General features: G+C 45.2%; 1 protein-coding gene across 1 annotated transcript in view; it reads left to right on the top strand.

The window, feature by feature from the left end:
* Positions 1 to 24,397, top strand: part of LOC133350905 (teneurin-3-like) — a 490,302-nt gene that overhangs the window by 460,503 nt on the left and 5,402 nt on the right. Inside the window, 4 exon segments of the mRNA XM_061565743.1 lie at positions 3,973 to 4,151; positions 8,952 to 9,187; positions 21,563 to 21,859; positions 22,505 to 24,116. Coding sequence (XP_061421727.1) covers positions 3,973 to 4,151; positions 8,952 to 9,187; positions 21,563 to 21,859; positions 22,505 to 24,116 — 2,324 coding nt within the window.

Here is a 24,397-nt window from a genome sequence, read left to right as displayed (position 1 = left end):
AGCACGATCGAGGAGTCTCGTTTGCAAGAGTGGCCGAGGTGACCAGAAGGACAAAAGCACAACCGATTAAATAGAGTATCGGCAATTAAGCAAATATAAATCGGAAACAAAATTAACTGCGTAAAATGAAAAATTAACATAAATATCTTTTCACGAGCGTAAATCAATATTACATAATGCATTTCCTGTAGGGTAAGTCAGCTTGGGACAAAAAATTATACTGATCATAAATAGAATTACAAAATTAAGATTTAGAAAAACATTCATATGTAAATAGACACAGAAAATTAGCAAATGCAATTTCAGATAAAAAAAAATTCTTCAAATTTTCAGCTCATTTACAGCAAACAAAGTATTCATGCTGACAAAACAACAAATCAGATCATCATACATTTCATATCTTGGTCCAGTTTTAGTATTTTTTTGGATTAATCTGAAAATCTGGAATACACTGTGGTGTACACCAGGAGTTTGTGTTGTATGAGTAGTGGTATGTGTGGTGTGAATAGTTGTGTACACACACTGCGCACTGCAAGCCAGTTTGATGTGTGTTTTCACATTTGGTTCGAGCCTAACTAGTCGTTTTCCAGACGTCACCCACTCAGCAATCGATTGTCAACATCTGCATTTAGGAATGATACTGGTGAAATCAAAATGCCATAGTCATACGCAAAGAGAAAAGCGCACACATTCATGTGCACGAGACGGCCCAGGCATTCCGTGACAGGGCCTCCTTTTCAGCATGTTGGCAGGGTGTGCCAAACGAAACCGTTCTGTCAGTTTTGTTTTATCTGGCAAGATCCGGCGACAGAAATACTTTCCTTTCACAAGCTCCCAATTACTAGTGGCATTTTAAACAAAGGATGTGAAGGTGATCACGAGGCGGCGTCTGCCGCTTGTCAAATCAATGTCACAAAATGACCATTACACTGACAGCGTTGATGTTTGTTGATAAAGTTCACCGCCCCTTTTACGGGACAAATCTATGAAAGGTTTTTCAATTTCAAGAAACAGGCATGAAATATAATCCTTGAAATGAAATCTTCAAAGTAGTTTTTTTTCTCTCTCTCCCCTTTTGAAGCTTTGTATCGAGTGCATCATGCATGTAATTGATTCACGGACATAATTTGCCCAACCTTCATATATATTTTTTATGCGTAACAAAAAGCCTGCATTGGTTCAAATTTTTGACAAGGTAGTGAATGGAGAGCATCGAGGGATAGTTTCTGCCTTTGTGCATTAAGAGACGCATGCAGGAATTCCATTAAGTTAGTATTATTATTAAACGTTAATCATATTCTATAAAAACTAGAATTTCTGGATAGTGCAGTCTCTTTGCAGTGTCTTTGCGCATCTGCGTTGCGAGCATCGTTGAATGACTCCACTATTTTTTGACAATTTCTCACGCCACATCTTACCATAGTACAGCGCCGCGCCTGTGTTTTATCCAATCACTCGTCTTCCGCTTCACTTGAAGGAGTTCAGGCCTGATCTGCATACAAATTGTTTTATTATCATCATTACCATTGTATTACCATTCCCTGGATGGAGCAATGGGTGAGTGGTTAGTGTACTGCACTGTGAACCCCGGTCACCCGAGTTAGATTCCCGGCCATGGCTAAAATTGGTGGTGAGTGATTTTGTTCGAGCCAGTTCTCATTCACCAGCGGAGTGAAGTATGGTCAAAGAGCCCCCATGACTGACACGGTGTAGGGTGGGTGGCCTTCTTACAGAAAAGGATTGATAAGAGCTGTAAATTATAAATTAGTTGTATCACCATGACCACACTAAGTAAATAAAACAGTCTGGAACCATTTTAATGCCGCATTGCAGTAATGGTCTTATGTTCAACATCCACACATATAAGCAATGTCTGCTTTTAAAGGGAAAAAAATACTCAGAATGTAAAGTTCATAACTTATATTATTCATGTTCCTCTAATTAAAATATAATGAATGTTATAGTTCCGAAAGGCTCCATACTCATCCTTTTCCTCCCCATAAATACATTATCACGATCTCTTTCAAAACCTTTGCGGATGTGCTCACCTCTCGCGTGTTACACGAACGTGCGCATCGGTGTAAAGGCATCAACACCTCGTTTCATCTTCACTCAGGAGCAGGTCGCTGAACCACGTACACGTTATATTACCTTTATTGTCGCGGCTCCACACCTCACATCTTCTGTTGTGGCTTTGCACACTCCTCATATTTTATCTCTCACGGTGGAAAATTTTGACTTGAAACTTTCGTGACTGCAGGAATTCCTATTCTCTTTTTTTCCTCTTTTCTCTCCGTCTAATGAAGACCGTCGTGGGTTGTTTGCTTCTATTATTTTTATTATATTTTAACATTTTATTTTATTATTTGTTTTTATATTTTCTATCTACGTGACTTTACCGAAAGAACCAAGAATATCTCACGGTGTGGTGTTACCCAGAGTAATGGCTCCCCAACGCACGTCACCTGTGCACGGCCTGCCTAGGACAATGTTTTGTCCATTGCCGCTATCTCATGCCTGCCGAAGCTCCAGGACGGGAGTCGGCTTTTGTTACAAATTCATATTGATGTTTCGGATGCTGTTTTCACTCTGCTGCTAACAATGAGCATGAGATCGCCGTGTCTGGTTCATATAGAGAATTGCAATTGGCTAGCTATGTGAATATGCCTGATGTGATTATAGGCTGCAAGGTGACCAGGTTTGCAATGCTACTGCAATGGATTTTCAAAGCTATCTGTGTAGAGCTTTGAGTGTTATTCTCTTGTATGCAATGTTTTTTTTCCTGGAAATCTGGTTTCATTTAACATGAATAAGACTGAATTTAAATAATCATAACCGGTCTAGTGGCTTCTCTGCCTTGCTAAATGTTACTGAAATACATTTAGCCAAAAAGGTTCACAGACAGATAAATGTTATTTAATATTATTTTTCGATGGCAAAATAAACTCGTGTCTGTTTATTTGTTATCATCGCTGCAACTGCATAACTGCGCCACAACATAACCCATCTCAGCGGGTAAATGTATTTTCATATGGGCAGCACGCAAAACTTTTTGTTTTGAATTTTGATTTAAAGCTTTCGCGACTGTAGGGATTCATATTCTTGGTTCTTTCGGTAAAGTCACGTAGAAGGGAAATAATAATAAAATAATATAAATATAAAACAATAAAATTTTCACGACGTTTCGACTGCAACACAAGCAATCATCATCAGGTGTGAAATCCACAGCAATAAAGTTTGAAAAAAGTGGCGTTTTTTTTTCCTTAACGTCAGCACCACGGACAGCGATTTGGCAGTTCGGAAAAGAGGAGGGGGGAGAGAGAATGGAATTTTTGTTTTGAGTTAATGAAATATTTTTTTCCAGTAAACGAAATGTATATTTGCGTTGACGTTTTCTTCATGAAAAAACCAAGAGAGCGAGCACGAGGTGACTACGAGCAGAGCACGTGGTAGATTGACACGCGAGGGCGCAGGTTCACCGTTCGCACCCGGCACCACCACACGCTCTGCGAGTCGTGGCCTTGCACTCCCACACAGAGACCGGCTGTGGGAGGTTTTGCTGTATCGGCGGTCATCCTTGGCTGGCCATCGAACAAAGACGGTCACCGCATCGCGCGCTTTCAGATGCGCTTCTGCGGCCGTCTGGAATGCTCTTCCTTCCGATATTAGGAAGCCACTACGAGAAATGCATTTTAAAATCTAGATTGAAAACTATTTTCTTCAGAACTGATTTTTGTGTTAAGTTTGTTATCCTTCCCACTGCACCTCCAATTAGCACGGTTGGCTACGTACGGTGGGAAAGGAGCTCAACATACATACATTCAAACATGAATAAAAGCCAGTAAATTACATTCAGGGGCCTAAGGCTTGCTGGCTTTTTAGCCACCCCCCCCCCTGCCGCTCACACAGCTGCCACGCAAACCTCGCTAACCAAGCTCCGTCCACCTTGTCTCTGTCGCGCACCGCCCACAGCTACGACAGCACGGGACGCCTAACCAACGTGACGTCGCCGACCGGCGTGGTGAGCAGCCTGCGGGCCGAGGCGGGCGGCTCGTGGCACCGCGTCCACGTGGACTCCTCGGGGGCCGACGAGGACCTCACCCTCACCACGAACCTGTCGCGCGTCGACATCGTCTACAGCCTTGACCGCGGTGACAACGCACGCACGCACCGGCGCGCTCCGGCCGCATTGCCCTGCCCAGTAGGGGGCACGGCCACCCGGTTACCGATTCGGGGTGTCCTGCTAGCAATTGCTTCCCGGTGGTTGTTTGGTAGAGTAGCCAGCGGGCCCCAACCTTTTTGGCACCAGGGACCGGTTTCGTGGAAGACAATGTTTTCACGGACCGGGGGGGGGGGGGGGGGGGGTTGGGGTTCATCATTGGGTATTTCCTGCTTTTCAAAGAAGCTCTCCAGCGACGTTTGTTTTTTACTCATTTTGGCTTGGGGTTAGCTTGTGGGCTTACCAAAACTGTGACTGAGACAAGTGTGCAGTGCGGGAAAGAAGCGCGGATGCAAGTGGTAAATAAAACAATGGGCGGGCCACGCGCGGACTCACCGCTCACCTCCTGTTGTGTGGCCCGGGGGTTAGTGACCCCTGGGGTAGACCACAGATGGGATCTGTGAAGTCATCAAAGAGCATACACCATCATCACACGAACTCCGGTCATCCTCGCGGCAGAAGCAGCAGTTTTTTTGTCAGCCATCGAACAAAGACGTTCACCACATCGCGCGCCGTCAGATGCGCTTCTGTGGCCGTCTGGAACGCTCTGCCTTCCGATGTTAGGAAGCCACTGGAGCTATAGCACTTTGAAACCAAGATTGAAAACTAATTTCTTTAGAACTGCTTTTGGTGTTTATATCATTGTCCTTCTCCCGCACCTCCAATTAGCACGGTTGCCTACGTACAGTGCGAAAGAAGTTCAACATACATAAAAGTGTGCCCACCACCACTTCATCACTGTTATTTATATTTAAAATTCAAAACATAATAGGCAGTGCTATTGATGAAAGCGTTGAACTTTTGTCGTTTGCCCTTCTGCATCCCTTGCGTAATTATTGTAGTAAATCTGCGCCTTCTGCTGCTGGCTACTAGCACAGTACTGAGCCGACTGTGCGCCATTGCGTGCTTAATTGTTCCATCGTCAGCGTAATCAGAGTTTATGTCACCTTGCTGAACGGAGAAAAACACTAACTTTAAAATAATTACTCCAAAAATTCCAGGTGTTGCGGATGTCCCTTAGCCATGTCTGAACAATTGTCGGTGCCTGGATCCCACAATACTCTAAAATAATCTTAAACTAAACTATTTTATATTTTACCAGGTGCAAGGCCCACTGAGCTTACATAGTTATTTTTCAGAAGCGACCTGGCCACAAATGATAGCTCAACGAAGTGGCTTATCATGTGGAAATATATAGCAGCCAAATACTCTAAAACGCATGTTTCTAAATGTGGAGGGAAAAACCGGAGGACCCGGGGAAAAATCCATGGGGGGGAACTTGCAAACTCCAAATATACAGCAGCAGGCGTCAGGGTCGGGATCGAACCCACGAACCTCCTGTATACCAGGCGAGGGAGTTGACAACTCGCCACCGTGGCGCCACTCACAGTGGCTGTGATCCTGCTTCTCAGTGCAAACTTGCTGCTGCGACGAAGCCTGTCCGTGGCGGGATGGCTTAGGTGACATAAAGTGGCAGATTAACCGACAGTTGGTTATATATTTTTTTACCCATTATTAAAATTGTCTGTGGTTACTGGAGCAGCTGCAAATATGTGCACGTATAGGCCCCAATTATCATAAAGGAGACCACAAAACCGTAAGACTTCCCTAAGCAGTACTCCGAGGTGGTAGCAACGTAGTCATATTTTATTTCACTCGTTGAGGTATATTTTTTCCCATTAAAGCTCACAGCAGCACATTGCCGTGGTGAGCTTGAGGGCCCATGCCCACTGTTCTCTGCTCTCGACTATTCCCCTTCAACGTTCAGGTTCATCAATGGAGAATGCAAAACAGATATAATTTGACACAAGTGAACTCTGTAAAACTGCAGACCGTGCTCATCAACACTCTTTCTCTACTTTCCCTCAATGCACCGCAGAAATCCTTGAAGTCAAATTCCCCGCGGTTTAGAAAAAAAATAAACTCAGAAAAACATATTTTCCTTTTTTTTTCTTCTCACTGAGCCATCACCCGGTAAAGTTTTCCCCTTGCCGAGCCGCCTCGCGCCGCAGCGAGCCGGTGGATGTCAAAACAGCAGGTTGCAGGGTATGGCCTGAATTAATTTTCCCTCGATATCTCCTCTTCACACTTTCACATTAATACGATTGGCGCCGGGAGCGCAGGGCGTTGGAAGAGAAAGGCTTTGCTCAGCAAGCGATCTCGCATCTGGTCAGCCGTTGGCTGTGGTATTCCACTGTGATGCACTCCAGCCTGTCCAATGGACCTTATCCTCCCCCCCTCCCCATTTTTTTAATCAACTGGCAAAATATTACTGATTGGGCAGTTGTTCACCAAACGCATACAGTGTGTAGTAACACTTGCAATGCTCCCTTTGTGTTTTCCACCTCTGCTAGAAAATATTTTACTGCCTTTAAAATCTTGCTCTAAGTCGGGGTTCCAAAAGTAGATTTAGATTCTTATGGGCTTTTATTTTTTGCTAAGTCTCAGTACATTGGCACAGTCCATGCCCATTTGTCTTGCCAAGCTATGGCCTAGATGAAAATGTGCAGTGTAAGCACTGATGAGCCCAATAACTTAATCATAGTGACAACATTCCCAATTACATTAGAGATTGTGTTCTCGGGATAAAATCCAAAAGGGAGTTGACACTTGGCATTCTCTGGTCTGTGGGTGTTTCATTGACTTTGTACAAATTAAAATGATAACACATAGAAGCTGGCCATGTGGAAGCAATTCCAGGTGTGTTCATATTCGATGTGTGCCTGTATCAGAAGTTGCATTTGGCATTCTCCACCAGCATAATGTATGGATGTGTTGCTTATATGAGAACATAATCTCTTGCTGAAATGAAGACATCTCCATGCTGTGTCGGTAATGGACGTTGTCTGACCATACTCTTACCACGAGACATAGCAAAGGGATTTGGAGAGATGGATCTATGAAGGCGATGTATTGTCAGCTTGTTTTTATTTTACCACGCTCAGTCAGTGAGGGTTCATGATGGGAGTACCTAGCACTATTTAAGATCTCACTCCCCACTAATGTCAGCCATAGCAGGGAGTCAAACTCAGGTAGCCTGGTTTATAGTGCCACGAAGTTACACCCTGCACCACCGCTCTCTCTTCCTTTGACTTTGTAGTCAGAATTTGCGAATGCATTCCTTTGGAGCGGTGTAGCCCATTACGTCTCATTAGACTTTTACCTCCGCTTTTATGGATTCACCGTTAATTTAAGATCGCCCATCAATATCAGATTTTTTCTTTTTACGAGCGCATGCATTTCTACTCCTCAGTGGGTGGGAGTTATCTGTAGTGCGCGATTTTATAAACTGGCATTAGTGAAACATCGGCATCGTGACAAAAAAAGTTATTCGGTACAATACGTTGCGACAATTGTGCAGGTTGCAGCGTGCTCACCACAGAAGTCATTAATGCTGCCTCGCCGATGAGATGCACGGGTTAAGCGGTGACGTCTCACGCATTGGCGCTTAACGCCATTGATTGGGCGGTTTTTTTCTTTTTCTGGTGACTCTGCATCGCTTCAATGGTGACTTTGTTGGCAGAAAATACTTTAATGAACTACACCCACTCGAGCCCTTTACATCATACGTAGTAGAAACATGCTTTGAATTCTTTAGTTTCCTCTCGTTGTCGCTTTGTTACGCATTCGTGTTTTTATTTAATTTATTTTACACAATATCCTTCCATGTACTTAAAACTTTTTTTATCCATATTTCCCGTATAAAATATCCATCTTGTGTATCAATGCGTTCTCATCTGGCTTAATAAAACGTATCTGGCTCTCTGCCTACCTATCTCCTGTCTGTCTGTCTGTCCTACTGCTTGTCTGCATATGTCTGGCTGGCCTTCGGCCTGCCTATCTGTATATATGCAGATCTGTTTGCCAGCCTGACTATCACCCTGCGTCTGTCTTTTTGCATCTATTGGTCTATCTGTAAATGCCTGTCTGTATGCCTATCTGTCTGTCTGGCTTTTTTTCTGTCCGCCATTCTACCAGTCTATCTGTATCTGTCCATGCTGGCTTTTATCTCTGCTTGTGTGTCACTGTTTATGTCTGTTTTTGCTATTCCGTCCACCTGTATCTGCTATTCCGTACCCCCGATTAGCACGGTTGGCTACGTACAGTGCGAAAGAAGTTCAACAAACATACACCTACTCATTGTTTTTTTCGGTAAAGTCACGTATGTGGAAATAAAATAAAAAATGTAAATAAATTAATTTAAATTAAAACAAATCTGCGTGCTATGCACATGGTGTCCTCCTGTGTGTTCCTTCCCTATATGTTTCACCTCATTTGCACCTGACGATGAGCGCTTGTGTTGCGTTCGAAACGTCGTGATTTATTTTAATTTAATTTATTATTATTTTTATACATACGTGACTTTGCCGACAAAAACAATGAGTATAATTTCTGCAGTCACGAAAGCTTCAATCCTAGATTAAACATAAACCTGTCTGTCTGCCCTTCTGCCTGTCAATATCTGTCTACCTGTCTGTATCTGTGTACCCCTGTCCGTGCTGTGCATTGTACAAGAACAGTGGCCTTTAGTGCGTCCCCTAACAATACACACAAATGTGAGAAAAGCACTTGCAGGTGGTGTGGTGGCCCTCACGCTGATGATGTCTTATCGCCGAAAGTGACTCGCCCCCCTCGGAAAGTTAGTGAAGGACACTGCGCCTCAACGTGACGCTGTGCCGCACTACTCCTGAGCCGGACTCACGCTCCGCTTCTTCTGCACGGACTCCCGCAGGCACGATGAACACGCGCTACGTGATGGGCTACGACGGCTCGCTGCGCATGCTCTACCCCGACGGGCTGGAGCTCGGGCTGCAGATGGAGCCGCACGTCCTCGCCGGCACCAGCAGCCCCACCGCCAGCCGGCGCAACCTCAGCCTCCCTGCCGACGGCGGCTCCAGCAGCGCCGAGTGGCGTCTGCGTAAAGAGCAGAGCCACGGGCAGGTCGCGGTGCTTGGACGCAAGCTCAGGGTGAGATCCACCAGCCAACCTGCCCCCCCCCCCGCTCGATCCCCGTGTGCTCTATTAAGCAAGAGAGCGTGCGAATCAATGACTCTGTGAATATATTAATCAATCGATTACTGGCTCGACCGAGAAATTAACCGGTAAAAATTGATGTGCGCAAGGCCAGTTGTTTATAAATGTCATACTCAATCTTCCCCGGATTGACATAAAAATTGTTGCAATTAAGGGAAATTTATGATTCGAATAGGGATCTTTTCATGAAGGTTGGTTACGTGTGCATGGTTTTTCTTATATGATGGGATCGGATGGAGAGCACTGAGTACCCGTACTAAAACAGCAGCTGTGACAGGCCACTGTGCCCCCCACACACACATACACCCCGGATGAGACGTAATGTGTTGTGAACACGTGTCCAAACACTTGTACATTATGCGACACAAAAAGAACATTCCATAATTTGTATGAATCTCCCGCCGGTCACTGCTATCCGTGTGTGTGTGCGCGCGTGTGTGTGTGCGCGTGTGTGTGAAAAGAGACTGAGTTTTGCACGCAGAGTGAGTTTCGCAGAGCCGAATGTGAATGTTGATCATAAATATTGATGCCGCGCACACGCGCATTGTGATGGCAGCTACTAGACTCGGCCTGGGAGACACGAGGGACCACTTTCACTCCTCTGCTTTGCTGTAGGATGCATTGCGGCATGGACATTCCCCCCACCCCCCACAAATGCAGGGGTATCAGTGCAGTGTTGTATGTGTTGGAATTATGAAATTTGATAAAAATAAAAAAAAATTAATAATTTTCCGAAAAATGCGCAAATCGCATTAATTATGATAGTGTGTGTATTAATATGCATAAATTATGATAATACGTGTGATTATATGCATAAATTATGATAATCGTAGTAATTTATGCGGAGGCTTGCGATTGTGTTAATGTGTGCAGTTATGATAATTTGCTTAGTTTCGTTTATCCAGAGTTATCAATCAGGATAACACGATTATCATAGATTCATTTACCGATTATCCTAGTGTGTGTTATAATATTTTAGGTCTCCATTTTCATATCTCATCGCAGGATACAGCTCTTATGAATAAGATGGTTTTGCATGGACTTGGAAGGAACACTCGATATGCTTCTGGATTACAATTTTATTCTAACAAGCACGTGACATTCTATCATGCAGGTCAAACATGCGTCAATAATTCATGGGCAAGATTATGCAATTAACTAATATGAACGACAAAAACTTATGCAGTTGTGACATTATGCAATTATGCAATATGAATAACGAAAACTCTTATGCCTTTGACTAAAATGAATGAATAAACACTTATGCATTTAGCTAAATTGAATAACTAAAAATTCTTATGCATTTGCGATATTATGCATTAACTAATATGAATAACCAAAACTCTTATGCAATTACGAGATTATGCATTTGACTAAAATGAATGAATAAACACTTATGCATTTGCGAGACTATGTATTTAGCTAAATTGAATAACTAAAATTCTTATGCATTTGCGATATTATGCACTAACTAATATGAATAACCAAACTCTTATGCATTTGACTAAAATGAATGAATAAACACTTATGCATTTAACGAACTGAATGACTAAAAACACTTCTATCAATTGTACCCTCTACTTTTCCTACCAGGCATCATTAGTTCGCCCATGTATTGATCACAATCGGCGACTGGTCGAGTTTGAAAACAAGCATGACACACTTCATATGGCGGTAATAAAAAGCACTTATTGTATCCCAGAGGCGAAAGTATATGTCAATAGATTCATCGGCAAGTCTAAAATCCTTTTTAACGGAAGGTTTGATACAATGGTGGGTGAGGGCGTGTGGGCGCGAGAGCGAATCTGGCTCTGTTTTAATTAACTCTTCGGCGAGATTCTGGGACAAAGGAAACTGGTTTGACAAGATTTCTCTGTGTTTTCTTGAGTCTGTATGTGGGGAGCGATACGACCTCTGTTGTTTGTGCGAGCGGCAGCTGAGACTTTCTCCGCTGTGAGGTGAGCGGCGGCGCTCGTTCAGAAGACTTTGACTCTTTTTCTCCACGGCGGGATGACGAGTCGGTTTGGGTTGATGCTGGTCGATCTGGGTGTCGCTCGTTGTCGCTCGGTGTCGCACGGTGGCGCACGGTGGCGCACGTTCAGCGCAAAGTGGTGCACGGTGGCGCACGGTGGCGCAAGGTGGCGCAAGTTGGCGCTCGTTCAGCGATCTCCGCCTTTCCTGCGGGTTGTTCGCTGGTCGTCACTCTGACGAGGAGCGATGCTTCGTTCGTGGCAGGGTGGACGTTGGCGTCTTTGTTGGCTTCACTCGCAGCTCTGCGACTCAGGGTAGCGATTCTTCTCAGGTGGTGCAGACCTCGGCTTGTAGCTACGCGTCGCTACTCCGCGACCCTCGTCATTCTCAATGATGAAAACTTCTTGACGATCTGTGGTGGAGCCGAAGATGGGCTCGTGGCCCGGATGATCTCTGGTGGAGCTCGTGGCCCGGACGATCTCTGTGATGGAGGCCAGAGCCCCTGTCGATCTGAGTTGTATGGATTTTCCTTCGGTTTATATCGGAAAATTCCACTCGGCTTCCCGAGTTGTTCAAAAGCTGTGTCATAAAACCTTCCTGTGGGGGTGGACCATCTGCGTCCGTGTGTGTGTCCGTCCGTGTGTTTCGCGTGCGTGTTTGTCCGTGTTGTGGGGAGACAAAGGCGGTTGTTTCCACGGTGGGAGCACCCGGCGCATGCGCTTATTTATTCGAAGACGTGTTAATTTCCTTTGAGCCATTGCCCCCTTTATGGGTGTCATTTCCTAGCTTTGTGCCTGCGTGTGGAGATCCTCTCGGAAAGACAAAGGCGGCCGTGTTGCTCGCTTCCCATGGGTTGTTGTGTTTGGTTAATTTTGAGAGCCTTCTCCGCCCTTGATTCCTCTTCTACTTTAATTCCGTACTTATTATTTGACTTCTTGTGATTATTTAATCTGATATCCCGGCTAGGAATTTTGTTTTGGAGCGAAATAGATGCCATAATTATTCTTTGATGCTTCGGCCCGGCCGTGTAGATATTCTTTAAAGGTAAATAATGTCAGTACTTAATTAACAATGATGGGTCGCGATTCTGGTGCAATTTTGTCGTCTGGTTTTCAATTGGAGTGAGGATGGATACTGTTTGCTTAATCTTTATGGTTAAGTTGGTAACTTGTGTATTTAACATGGTTCAAAGACCCATCTGTGCTTTTTGTCGTCGATGCTGTTTCTTTGTTAAGAATATAATTATCTCTTCCTCCGTGTCTCCTGGTTATGCAACCCCCCGCCTGCAATTCCCCCCCTCCCTTGTTCCTCTTGTGTGAATTTAGGGGAGTTTTTTTTTTATTACCTTATTGCCCCCCCTTTCATGTCCTCTCTCCTTTGAAATGAGGTATGCGCGCATCTGTGGAAGTGTGGGGGCCTCTGTGGAAGTGTGGGGGCGTGTTCGTTCCCACGTGGCCGCGTCTATTAAAAAAAAAACGATATTATCTATGTTGGCAGAATAATTCTTAAAAAAAAAATAATATTAAAAAAAAATAAAAAGGGGGTACATACACAACAGTCCGCCCTTTTGAAAATTATCAGGGGTCGATTTGGCCACTGGCGAATTTTCAAACAAAGTAATGCCCCCTTTTTATGTCATGCATCCCATCAGCCGCCCTTACTCTCGGCGGTTATTTCTTACGACGCGCGTGCACGTATTACGATCTTAACCTGGTTACATCTGAAATAAGCAAAGAAAATAACAACACGTTAACATCGATATTGCGTTACATCGGTTCTCATACATCATAACTCTGACGAACATTCATTTTTGTTTTTGTTAAATCCTGGTTACATTTGAATTAAGCAAAGAAAATAACACACGTTAACATCGATATTGCGTTACATCGGTTCTCATACATCATAACTCTGACGAACATTCATTTTTGTTTTTGTTAAATCCTGGGAAACGCTAGGTAGCGGTTTCGAACGCATTTATGCGTTACCTTCCTCATGTTGCCTGGTTTACCACTTATCACTTTGATAATTTGATCACGGTTTTCGGGTTCGTTTTTGTAGTTTCCTCTCTCACTCTCTCGCGTCGTGGGAGTGTGTGGTGAAAAATTGTGCTGCACGTAACCAGAATTCGCGCACACGACCCATTTTGACACTTGGTTCGTGGCATTCGCTCTCTCTGCGATTACATGCACATTTGCCGAGTCAGTGTGTCGACTTAATTCTGTGCCTCGTAATGTTGCCCTCTTTGTTTTTACGAGTGTGTTAGATTCCAACACCATTCCTGATATGTCATGAACATTCGTCTCCATTTTAGCACTCCGATCCACATACATTTTGGTTTCCTTTGGATATTTTCCATTCAAAGGCTCACGCCTGCGCTCCTCAGGGCGTGTCTCTGTGTTCTCTCTTTGTCTCTGCTGTCTGCTATCCACCGTCCGATCACACTTCAATTCAGCCCTGTCACTTGCAGCCTGCTCAGGGTTTAACACCTCGGCGGGTGGGGCGCGTGTTGGCCGCTCGCTCGCACTCACTGTGGATGGTTCATCACGTATTTGGACCGCATTCTGTGTTATTCCTCTATTCCCTCTTGGTATAGCCGGTGGAGGAATTGGTCGGAATTGGATCGATTGTGTTTGACCTCCCATCCTGCGATTCTCCTGAATGTTCGCATCCATACCTCCGCGGTCTGTGTAACACCTTCCCGCTAGGTGGTTATCTTGCCATCTCTGTGCGTAATTTGAACCTTGCGTGTGTCGTGGGATGGGGTGTTGATATGGTTCTGCTCTGAACCTCTCCCTCCTGCGTTTCTCGTACATTTTTAGCCCAGTATTTCTCCCATTTGGGTGCCAAATTTTTCCTGGATTGTTACCTCGCCATCTTTGTGGGTAATTTTGATCTTGTGTGTGTCGTGGCATGGGGTGTTGGTATGGTTCTATTCTGAACCTCCCCCTCCTGCGATTCTCCTGAATGTTCGGCTTTGTGCCGCTCTCATTCTCGTGCCAACCTCTCTCTGGGTTATTTTGCCATGTGTGCGTGCGTTTCTGCTCCGTCCTGCATGGTGGGACTGCTCGGTGATTTTTATTCCTCTCTGAGAGGCTGGGTTCCTCATCCCTCTCCCTGTGTTCTGGATCCGAATTATGATTCTTAGCTCTGTATAACCATGCCATGTACGCCTTGCTCTCTATGCGGCGTAAGGATGCGGTTTCTGGATTCAAAACCATTCTCACCCTTCCTGTAATCTCTGGGCTCAAGGATTCAAAAAACATAATTTTGAACATTTTATCTCCTTCGTGGTATTGATTCACATCGCCTGCGTAATACGCTCTTTTAAATTGGACGAGGTAGTCACGTGGATCTTGGTCCATGCCCTGGGTCATCGATTTTACAGCATAAAACCCCTCAGTGAGTGTCGAATATTCTCCAAACTTCCGAATCACTGCCAGGCTCAATTGTTTAAAATCATTTCTAACCTTGCGTGGTAGTGACTTTACCCATGGAATAGATTCTTTATGTAAGGTCCGTTTCAACAAACTCGCTTTTTCATCCCGTCTCCTCAGCCCTCTAATCATTGCCTCCTCTTCTACGGTTGCGATATGTGTGTGGATATCCATAGTCTTATTGTGGGGGTCAAAATCGGGAATTCTGACTAGAGCCTTGTCCATCAATTTAAGGGTTTTACTGGTGAATAGGTATTCCGAAAGTTGATTGCCGACAGCGTCATCATCAAACAAGTTATCATCAGGCAATCTGTCACTTTGGTCTGTGCTGTGTCGCTTGTGTTTAAGTGGTGTGCATTTTCTGTGTGCGCGCCCAGTGCCGTGTCGCTCGTGTTGCCATTTCCCTTCAGTTTTTGCCTCTGCCCTTAGTGTACCATGTCCTGGCGATTTTACTTTAACATTTTTCCTCCCTCTATCTGTGAAGTTGTCAGTCTCACATGTTTTTGTTTGCATATGTATCTCTCCATCCCTTCTCTCGAATTGTGAGGGTTTCCCTTTGTCAATTTTTTTTTGTTCGATATCCATAATTTTTGTGCGATTAGTCCCTGGACTCTGTCCACGTACCCAAGAGTGTGATTTAATGTTACTTCCATATTTATTCTGTGGATCAACGTCTGTGAGTTTCGCTGGTGTCGCGAGCACTGATTTCTCTCCCGTTTCCTTTCCAAATTTTCCCTCATTCCACAATCCCTGTCTGTATGCCTGTGTGAGAAGGCATGAGTCCTGTCCTGCCTTTCCTGCAGTTTTTACATCGTGTTCGCCTTCGTTACCTTTTATCCAGTCAATTAGTTTCCCCCGAGGTGTGTTCGTGTTATCGATACAGCTCCCTTCCCATATGTCTCTCTGACTGTACTGCTTTGTAACAGATTGGTCGGTACGTTTAAATACGAGCTCCCCGTTTCCCGTAACCCATTCAAAAATTATTCTTAATCCTAGCATCTTAGGTATGGCGGAAGTTACTTTGACATTTCCTTTCAGAGTGCATATAAAACAATTATCTCACAGAGTGTAGTCAATTCGACTCGAGCTATCTGTTATTTTCCGATTCAGAGTGCGTACCTCTAACACCATTTATCACAGGATGCAATTGGTTTGATACGATATTATCTTAATTCCACTGTCTCTGTTTTAACCTGCTATTCTGGGTTTTAACCTTAGAGGGCGTTTTTTGTTTTCCGCCCGTTCACAATTGTCCATACTTCACAATTACCATGCAATGTTCGATCCTGATATTCTGGTTAACACGAAGTGATTCATTCCATCATCCATGCAAAACACTGTCTGTGAGAGATCCCGGACGAGCCCCCATTATGTTGTATGTGTTGGAATTATGAAATTTGATAAAAATAAAAAAAAATTAATAATTTTCCGAAAAATGCGCAAATCGCATTAATTATGATAGTGTGTGTATTAATATGCATAAATTATGATAATACGTGTGATTATATGCATAAATTATGATAATCGTAGTAATTTATGCGGAGGCTTGCGATTGTGTTAATGTGTGCAGTTATGATAATTTGCTTAGTTTCGTTTATCCAGAGTTATCAATCAGGATAACACGATTATCATAGATTCATTTACCGATTATCCTAGTGTGTGTTATAATATTTTAGGTCTCCATTTTCATATCTCATCGCAGGATACAGCTCTTATGAATAAGATGGTTTTGCATGGACTTGGAAGGAACACTCGATATGCTTCTGGATTACAATTTTATTCTAACAAGCACGTGACATTCTATCATGCAGGTCAAACATGCGTCAATAATTCATGGGCAAGATTATGCAATTAACTAATATGAACGACAAAAACTTATGCAGTTGTGACATTATGCAATTATGCAATATGAATAACGAAAACTCTTATGCCTTTGACTAAAATGAATGAATAAACACTTATGCATTTAGCTAAATTGAATAACTAAAAATTCTTATGCATTTGCGATATTATGCATTAACTAATATGAATAACCAAAACTCTTATGCAATTACGAGATTATGCATTTGACTAAAATGAATGAATAAACACTTATGCATTTGCGAGACTATGTATTTAGCTAAATTGAATAACTAAAATTCTTATGCATTTGCGATATTATGCACTAACTAATATGAATAACCAAACTCTTATGCATTTGACTAAAATGAATGAATAAACACTTATGCATTTAACGAACTGAATGACTAAAAACACTTCTATCAATTGTACCCTCTACTTTTCCTACCAGGCATCATTAGTTCGCCCATGTATTGATCACAATCGGCGACTGGTCGAGTTTGAAAACAAGCATGACACACTTCATATGGCGGTAATAAAAAGCACTTATTGTATCCCAGAGGCGAAAGTATATGTCAATAGATTCATCGGCAAGTCTAAAATCCTTTTTAACGGAAGGTTTGATACAATGGTGGGTGAGGGCGTGTGGGCGCGAGAGCGAATCTGGCTCTGTTTTAATTAACTCTTCGGCGAGATTCTGGGACAAAGGAAACTGGTTTGACAAGATTTCTCTGTGTTTTCTTGAGTCTGTATGTGGGGAGCGATACGACCTCTGTTGTTTGTGCGAGCGGCAGCTGAGACTTTCTCCGCTGTGAGGTGAGCGGCGGCGCTCGTTCAGAAGACTTTGACTCTTTTTCTCCACGGCGGGATGACGAGTCGGTTTGGGTTGATGCTGGTCGATCTGGGTGTCGCTCGTTGTCGCTCGGTGTCGCACGGTGGCGCACGGTGGCGCACGTTCAGCGCAAAGTGGTGCACGGTGGCGCACGGTGGCGCAAGGTGGCGCAAGTTGGCGCTCGTTCAGCGATCTCCGCCTTTCCTGCGGGTTGTTCGCTGGTCGTCACTCTGACGAGGAGCGATGCTTCGTTCGTGGCAGGGTGGACGTTGGCGTCTTTGTTGGCTTCACTCGCAGCTCTGCGACTCAGGGTAGCGATTCTTCTCAGGTGGTGCAGACCTCGGCTTGTAGCTACGCGTCGCTACTCCGCGACCCTCGTCATTCTCAATGATGAAAACTTCTTGACGATCTGTGGTGGAGCCGAAGATGGGCTCGTGGCCCGGATGATCTCTGGTGGAGCTCGTGGCCCGGACGATCTCTGTGATGGAGGCCAGAGCCCCTGTCGATCTGAGTTGTATGGATTTTCCTTCGGTTTATATCGGAAAATTCCACTCGGCTTCCCGAGTTGTTCAAAAGCTGTGTCATAAAACCTTCCTGTGGGGGTGGACCATCTGCGTCCGTGTGTGTGTCCGTCCGTGTGTTTCGCGTGCGTGTTTGTCCGTGTTGTGGGGAGACAAAGGCGGTTGTTTCCACGGTGGGAGCACCCGGCGCATGCGCTTATTTATTCGAAGACGTGTTAATTTCCTTTGAGCCATTGCCCCCTTTATGGGTGTCATTTCCTAGCTTTGTGCCTGCGTGTGGAGATCCTCTCGGAAAGACAAAGGCGGCCGTGTTGCTCGCTTCCCATGGGTTGTTGTGTTTGGTTAATTTTGAGAGCCTTCTCCGCCCTTGATTCCTCTTCTACTTTAATTCCGTACTTATTATTTGACTTCTTGTGATTATTTAATCTGATATCCCGGCTAGGAATTTTGTTTTGGAGCGAAATAGATGCCATAATTATTCTTTGATGCTTCGGCCCGGCCGTGTAGATATTCTTTAAAGGTAAATAATGTCAGTACTTAATTAACAATGATGGGTCGCGATTCTGGTGCAATTTTGTCGTCTGGTTTTCAATTGGAGTGAGGATGGATACTGTTTGCTTAATCTTTATGGTTAAGTTGGTAACTTGTGTATTTAACATGGTTCAAAGACCCATCTGTGCTTTTTGTCGTCGATGCTGTTTCTTTGTTAAGAATATAATTATCTCTTCCTCCGTGTCTCCTGGTTATGCAACCCCCCGCCTGCAATTCCCCCCCTCCCTTGTTCCTCTTGTGTGAATTTAGGGGAGTTTTTTTTTTTATTACCTTATTGCCCCCCCTTTCATGTCCTCTCTCCTTTGAAATGAGGTATGCGCGCATCTGTGGAAGTGTGGGGGCCTCTGTGGAAGTGTGGGGGCGTGTTCGTTCCCACGTGGCCGCGTCTATTAAAAAAAAACGATATTATCTATGTTGGCAGAATAATTCTTAAAAAAAAAATAATATTAAAAAAAAATAAAAAGGGGGTACATACACAACAGCAGCGAGCTCTGTGCTTTTGTTTCACTGGCCCTATGGCAGGAAATACACATCTTGAGATGCTTCTCGTTGGACAGTGAATATGGATGGTTATTAATTCTAGATTTGAAGCTTTCGTGACTGCAAGGATTCATATTCTTACGTAGGTAAAAATTTTAAATTAATAAAAGCTGTCGTGGCTGTGACGGTTCCACCTGAAGACGGAGGCTTGTGTTGCTTCCGAAACGTCGTGATTTTTTTTTACTTTTATTAATTAAATTTTTTTACCTACGTGACCTTAACGGAAAAAACCTAAGAATATGGATGGTTATCCATTGCATAGCATGGGCTTCATTTGTAATATGTATAGTGAGTGTATATATACGTAAATACTTTAACGACATTACAGGAATAATAAATATCACACACTTCATCATCCAAAATGCTGTGCCAATGCTCGTGGCAAGAGAAGTAAAATCATTTACATTTTCAAGATCAATAGTTGTTTAAGTCAATCATTAGAGGATGATTACCATCGCAATACTGTACAAATTAAATTCTAAAGTAGGATTTAATTAAGCAATATAGATAAATTTATTAGGCTCGATTGGGACGACCGTGCCAAACTTGTTTAATTTCCACTTTTTGAGGGATGCTCCCAAGAGGAAGGGATGGTCTCGCTTGAAGTTCCATTTATAAATAAATCAAGCTGACATCATGCTCAGAGCTGTGAGAGAACAGGTGGGCTGTGTGCCCAGAGAGAAATTATTTTTATATTGAGTCTCCTGACAGGCTTCGGAGCCTTGAAGTGGGGTGTATCGTTGTTTTTGTCCTCGGCTGTTAGAACCCAGGCACAAATAACCTTGTTACACAAATAACTATTAATGGCACCTCAGCTCAATTAATTCTCACTTTATCTCACTGTGGTGGTGAAATATAAAAGGCTGCTGTCTCCCTAGGTGTGAGGTTGCTAAGTGGCTCCAGTGGTACTCTTTAACGGAATTGACAGCTTCTTGGACAGTCGCTCTGGGTCTGGTTCCCACCACCGCAGGGATGGAGCTTCGCCGGATAAGTTGAGCCTGGAGCACAGATAAAGAATGAGAGCTGCTGGGAATTATTTGTCCAGAATTGCTTCTGTAGTTTCCTTTTGAAACATCTTGCGCCAATACATAATTTTCTCCAGTCATTTATTTTATCTCATTTATACTCAAAAGGTTATTTTTTTTAATGTGGCTGGCACTGGTTTTTTATCATTATTACTTGGTTTTTCGTGGCTATGCCGCTCTTGATCTTGGCTCTCTGAGTTTTTTCGGCTTTAATATTTCACCACAGGAATCCTAAAAGAGCCTTAGTCTGACTCTGTGAACTTCAATCAAACCCAATGGGTCCCCAAGAATTCTGAAGGTGCCTTTGTCTGGTACTCTGTGTGCCATTGCATCACGTATGCGTGAGCAGTGACTTGTCATGTCCCCATAATAATTTGTGTGCAAAAATCTAAATATTTTACAACAGTAGGAATTTAAACATGCCTAGCAGATGCCATCGCATCACGCACGCTGTGCCGTCGGAACATCCATTACGCCGTTGACTCTCTGGCAACAGAAATGACACATTAATGTAGGTAATTATGTGCTGATGCTTTGGCCATGGTGTAATGGTCAGCAGACCGGACTTGCAATCTCGAGGACACCGGTTCGGTTCAAATCTCCCGGCACGGCCGTTGAAATAATGGGTAAGTTTCTTAAATACCCCCCCCCCCCCACTTCGATCCATCCAGCAGTGAAAATAAGTTCACCACAATTAGCCCATTGGCAGGTTGCGTGTGGTGGGGTACAGCGTGGGTACTACCACCTCTTCAAAGCCATCTTGGTCAGCGTGGAAGAGTGGCGCTCCCTCTCATGGAGTCCATTCTGCCTGCAGGGGCATGAGTAAGAAATTTCAGGGCTGTAATCTTTATATTGTACATTAGTTTAGCACCTTTGTGTAGACAAAACGTCACCTGAAGGGATCTCATCTCAAAAGTAGCCCTGCCATATCACCTTCCACAGGCCATTCTCTAACATCGGGGGGGAGGGGGTGTATTGCCCTGTGATGATTCTAAATAGCCATGTAATATTTTTCCTCATGACATAATGACAGTGGCACAACTGGCATATAATTGTGGGCAAAAGGCGAGAGAAAATAGATGCTTTGAAATAATGATCTTGTCTTAGTCTAGATGTTACATACATCAAGCTTACGCATGGCAAAAAAAATTATCCTCATAATACAAGGACATCTCTGTCAAAGCAACTTAAGTCCAGACAAGTGACACACTCACATGCAACGCTTTCCAACGTGCCTTTGTATTTCGAAGTATTTCATTAGAAGTGGGTAGTGCAAAATTCATTTAAATATTTGCAAATAGTCCTGTTTGCTAGAGTTTGTGTCTACAAATTTTGGGCATCCCCTTAATCAATTCGGCCAGTTTTATATGCGGTAACTCCCTACTAGGCACACAGCTGCATATGACTGCTTTGTTTATATTGGACGACAGTGCAAATGCATGAAATCTTTCAAACTCAGTTGTAAAGCAAAAAAAAAACACAGAACATTTAAAATAAAACATTAAAATAAAATCAACCTTTCCCACATGACTCCCAAAGAAAATTACGATTACATCATTACTAATCATACCTGCCATCTTGCAACAACACACCAGGTGAATGGACGAAACATCCTGTCCATCGATTTCGACCGCGAGACGCGGACGGAGAAGATCTACGACGACCACCGCAAGTTCCAGCTGCGCGTGGTGTACGGCCCGCTTGGCCTGCCCTCGCTCTGGCTGCCGGGCGACAAGCTGACGGCGCTGAACGTCACGTACTCGGAGCGCGGCCGTGTCGCGGGCCTTCAGTGGGGCTCCATGGTGGAGCACGACCACTACGACAGCCTCGGGCGCGTGGTCACGCGCGTCTTCGCCGACGGAAAAACCTGGAGCTACACCTACCTTGAGAAGGTGTGTGCGTGCAGCGTCCCACCACCCCCCCCCCCCCCAGAACGGTTGGCTACGTATGGTATGAAAGAAGTTCAACGTACGTACATGGACTCCTCTACTTTCTAACATTCGATTTACGAACTTTCAGAGATACGAACAAACCTGTGCGTATGTACCGTTGCTTGTTCGGCCGGGGGTTGTAAGTTTAACTGCCGCGCAATAGATGGTGGTGGTGGCGGCATCTACATCTGCAGAACGTGAAGAACTAGTGGCATCTACATCTACATGAGATTATACAACTTTTAAAGCCATTCCCCATGTTTAGTGTACTGCCCTCTGCCACCGACATGTGGATCCATAAGAGATATCAACCAGCATGTATGTACGTTGTCCTTCTTTCGCACCACACGTAGCCAACCATGCTACGTGGAGGTCTGAGAAAAGGACAAATTAAACACACAAAAAGATGGTGGTCACCCATCCAAGCACTATCCAAGGTTAACCCTGCTTACCTTCTGAGATCTGACACAATCGAGCGCAATCCGGGTGAGTTGGTGTCACAGGCCTTGAAGAAGGTAGGCAGATTATTTTGTTTTGAATCCCTTGCTTTGCCATCATCCCTAATATTTGGCCACCTTCTCGCCCCCCACCCCTCCCCCGCAACAGTCCATGGTGCTGCTGCTGCAGAGCCAGCGGCAGTACATATTCGAGTTCGACGCGGCAGACCGCCTGGTGTCCGTCACCATGCCGAGCGTGGCGCGGCACACCCTGGGCACCGTGCGCTCCATTGGCTACTACCGCAACGTCTACCTGCCGCCCGAGAGCAACGCGTCAGTGTTCCAGGACTTCAGCGAGGACGGGCTGCTCCTGCAGACGGCCTTCATGGGCACGGGCAGGCGGGTGCTCTACAAGTACGCCAAGCAGTCCCGCCTGTCCGAGATCCTGTACGACGGCACACACGTGACCTTCTCGCACGACGACGCAACCGGAATGCTCAAGCTCGTCAACCTGCAGGACAGCACGTTCACGAGCGCGATACGCTTCCGCCTCGTGGGGCCCCTGCTAAACCGACAGATCGTCCGCTTTGGAGAGGAGGGGATGGTGAACGCGCGCTTCGACTACAGCTTCGACTCCGTCTTCCGCATCGCCAGCATGCAGGTGGTGATCAATGAGACGCCACTGCCCATAGATCTCTACCAGTACGACGACATCTCCGGCAAGGTGGAGCAGTTCGGGAAGTTTGCAGTCATTTACTTCGACATCCACCAGATCATCACCACGGCCGCCATGACTCTCACCAAACACTTCGACTCGTTCGGCCGACTCAAAGAGGTGCAGTACGAAGTCTACAGGTCGCTCATGTTCTGGATGGTCTTGAACTACGACGCCATGGGCAGGGTGGCCAAATGCGAGCTTAAAATCGGGCCCTACGCCAACACGACAAAGCTCGCCTACGAGTACGACACGGACGGACAGCTCCATAGCGTGTCCATCAACAACCGGCAGAGCTGGAAGTACAGCTACGACCTGAACGGCAACCTGCACCTGCTGAACCCGGGTAACAGCGCCCGCCTGACGCCGCTGCGCTACGACCTGCGCGACCGCGTGAGCCGCCTGGGCGACATGCGTTACGTGTTGGACGACGACGGCTTCCTCAGGCAGCGCGGCAGCGAGCTCTTCGAGTACAACTCCAACGGCCTGCTCATGCAGGTGTACAGCAAGGCCAGCGGCTGGAGCGTGCAGTACCGCTACGACGGGCTCGGGCGGCGCGTGTCGCGCAAGACTAACTTCCGGCAGCACCTGCAGTACTTCTACGCCGACCTCGCCAATCCGGGCCGGGTCACGCACATGTACAACCACACCAACTCGGAGATCATCACGCTCTACTACGACCTGCAGGGCCACCTCTTCTCCGTGGAGCTCAACAGCGGCGACGAGTACTACGTGGCCACCGACGGCATGGGCACACCCCTGGCCGTCTTCGACAATGCGGGGCAGGTGGTGCGCTACCTGCAGTACACGGCCTACGGGGAGATCTACTCTGACTCCAACCCAGACTTCCAGCTGCCCATCGGCTTCCACGGAGGCCTCTACGACCCGCTCACCATGCTGGTGCACTTCGGCTGGAAGGACTACGATGTACTCACCGGCCGCTGGACGTCACCCGAGATCGAGCTGTGGAAGGAGGTCAGCGCCCAGCCGAAGCCGTTCAACCTCTACATGTTTCAGAACAACAACCCAGTGAGCGTTGGGCGGGATGCGCACCGATACGTCACAGGTAATAACGCAGCGTCGCTCGTCGCGTTGCACAGTGGTGGAAGAATGTGCAGGTGTTGAGTAGCCGTCGCGTTGCTGTGATATGATTGTCCACCATTCGGCACGACAGCGGTTTTCACGCAATGGCATTCACCGCAATGAGATTCCCTTAAATTTGAAACTGTGCGGTGTGTGACATTTTTATCGTATTGTTTTTTGTGCTTTGCTGTTTTTTCAGTAAACAATAACATTATTAAAGATTGTCATAATATTGTAATCATTGCAACTTTACATTCTCTCGTG

Source organism: Lethenteron reissneri, chromosome 35 (assembly GCF_015708825.2).
Source record: "Lethenteron reissneri isolate LAM-NWPU_2019-01 chromosome 35, ASM1570882v1, whole genome shotgun sequence".
In the NCBI taxonomy this organism is placed as follows: domain Eukaryota; kingdom Metazoa; phylum Chordata; class Hyperoartia; order Petromyzontiformes; family Petromyzontidae; genus Lethenteron; species Lethenteron reissneri.
The sequence above is the reverse complement of the archived record's forward strand: the minus strand, read 5'-3'. Positions and strand labels throughout refer to the sequence as shown.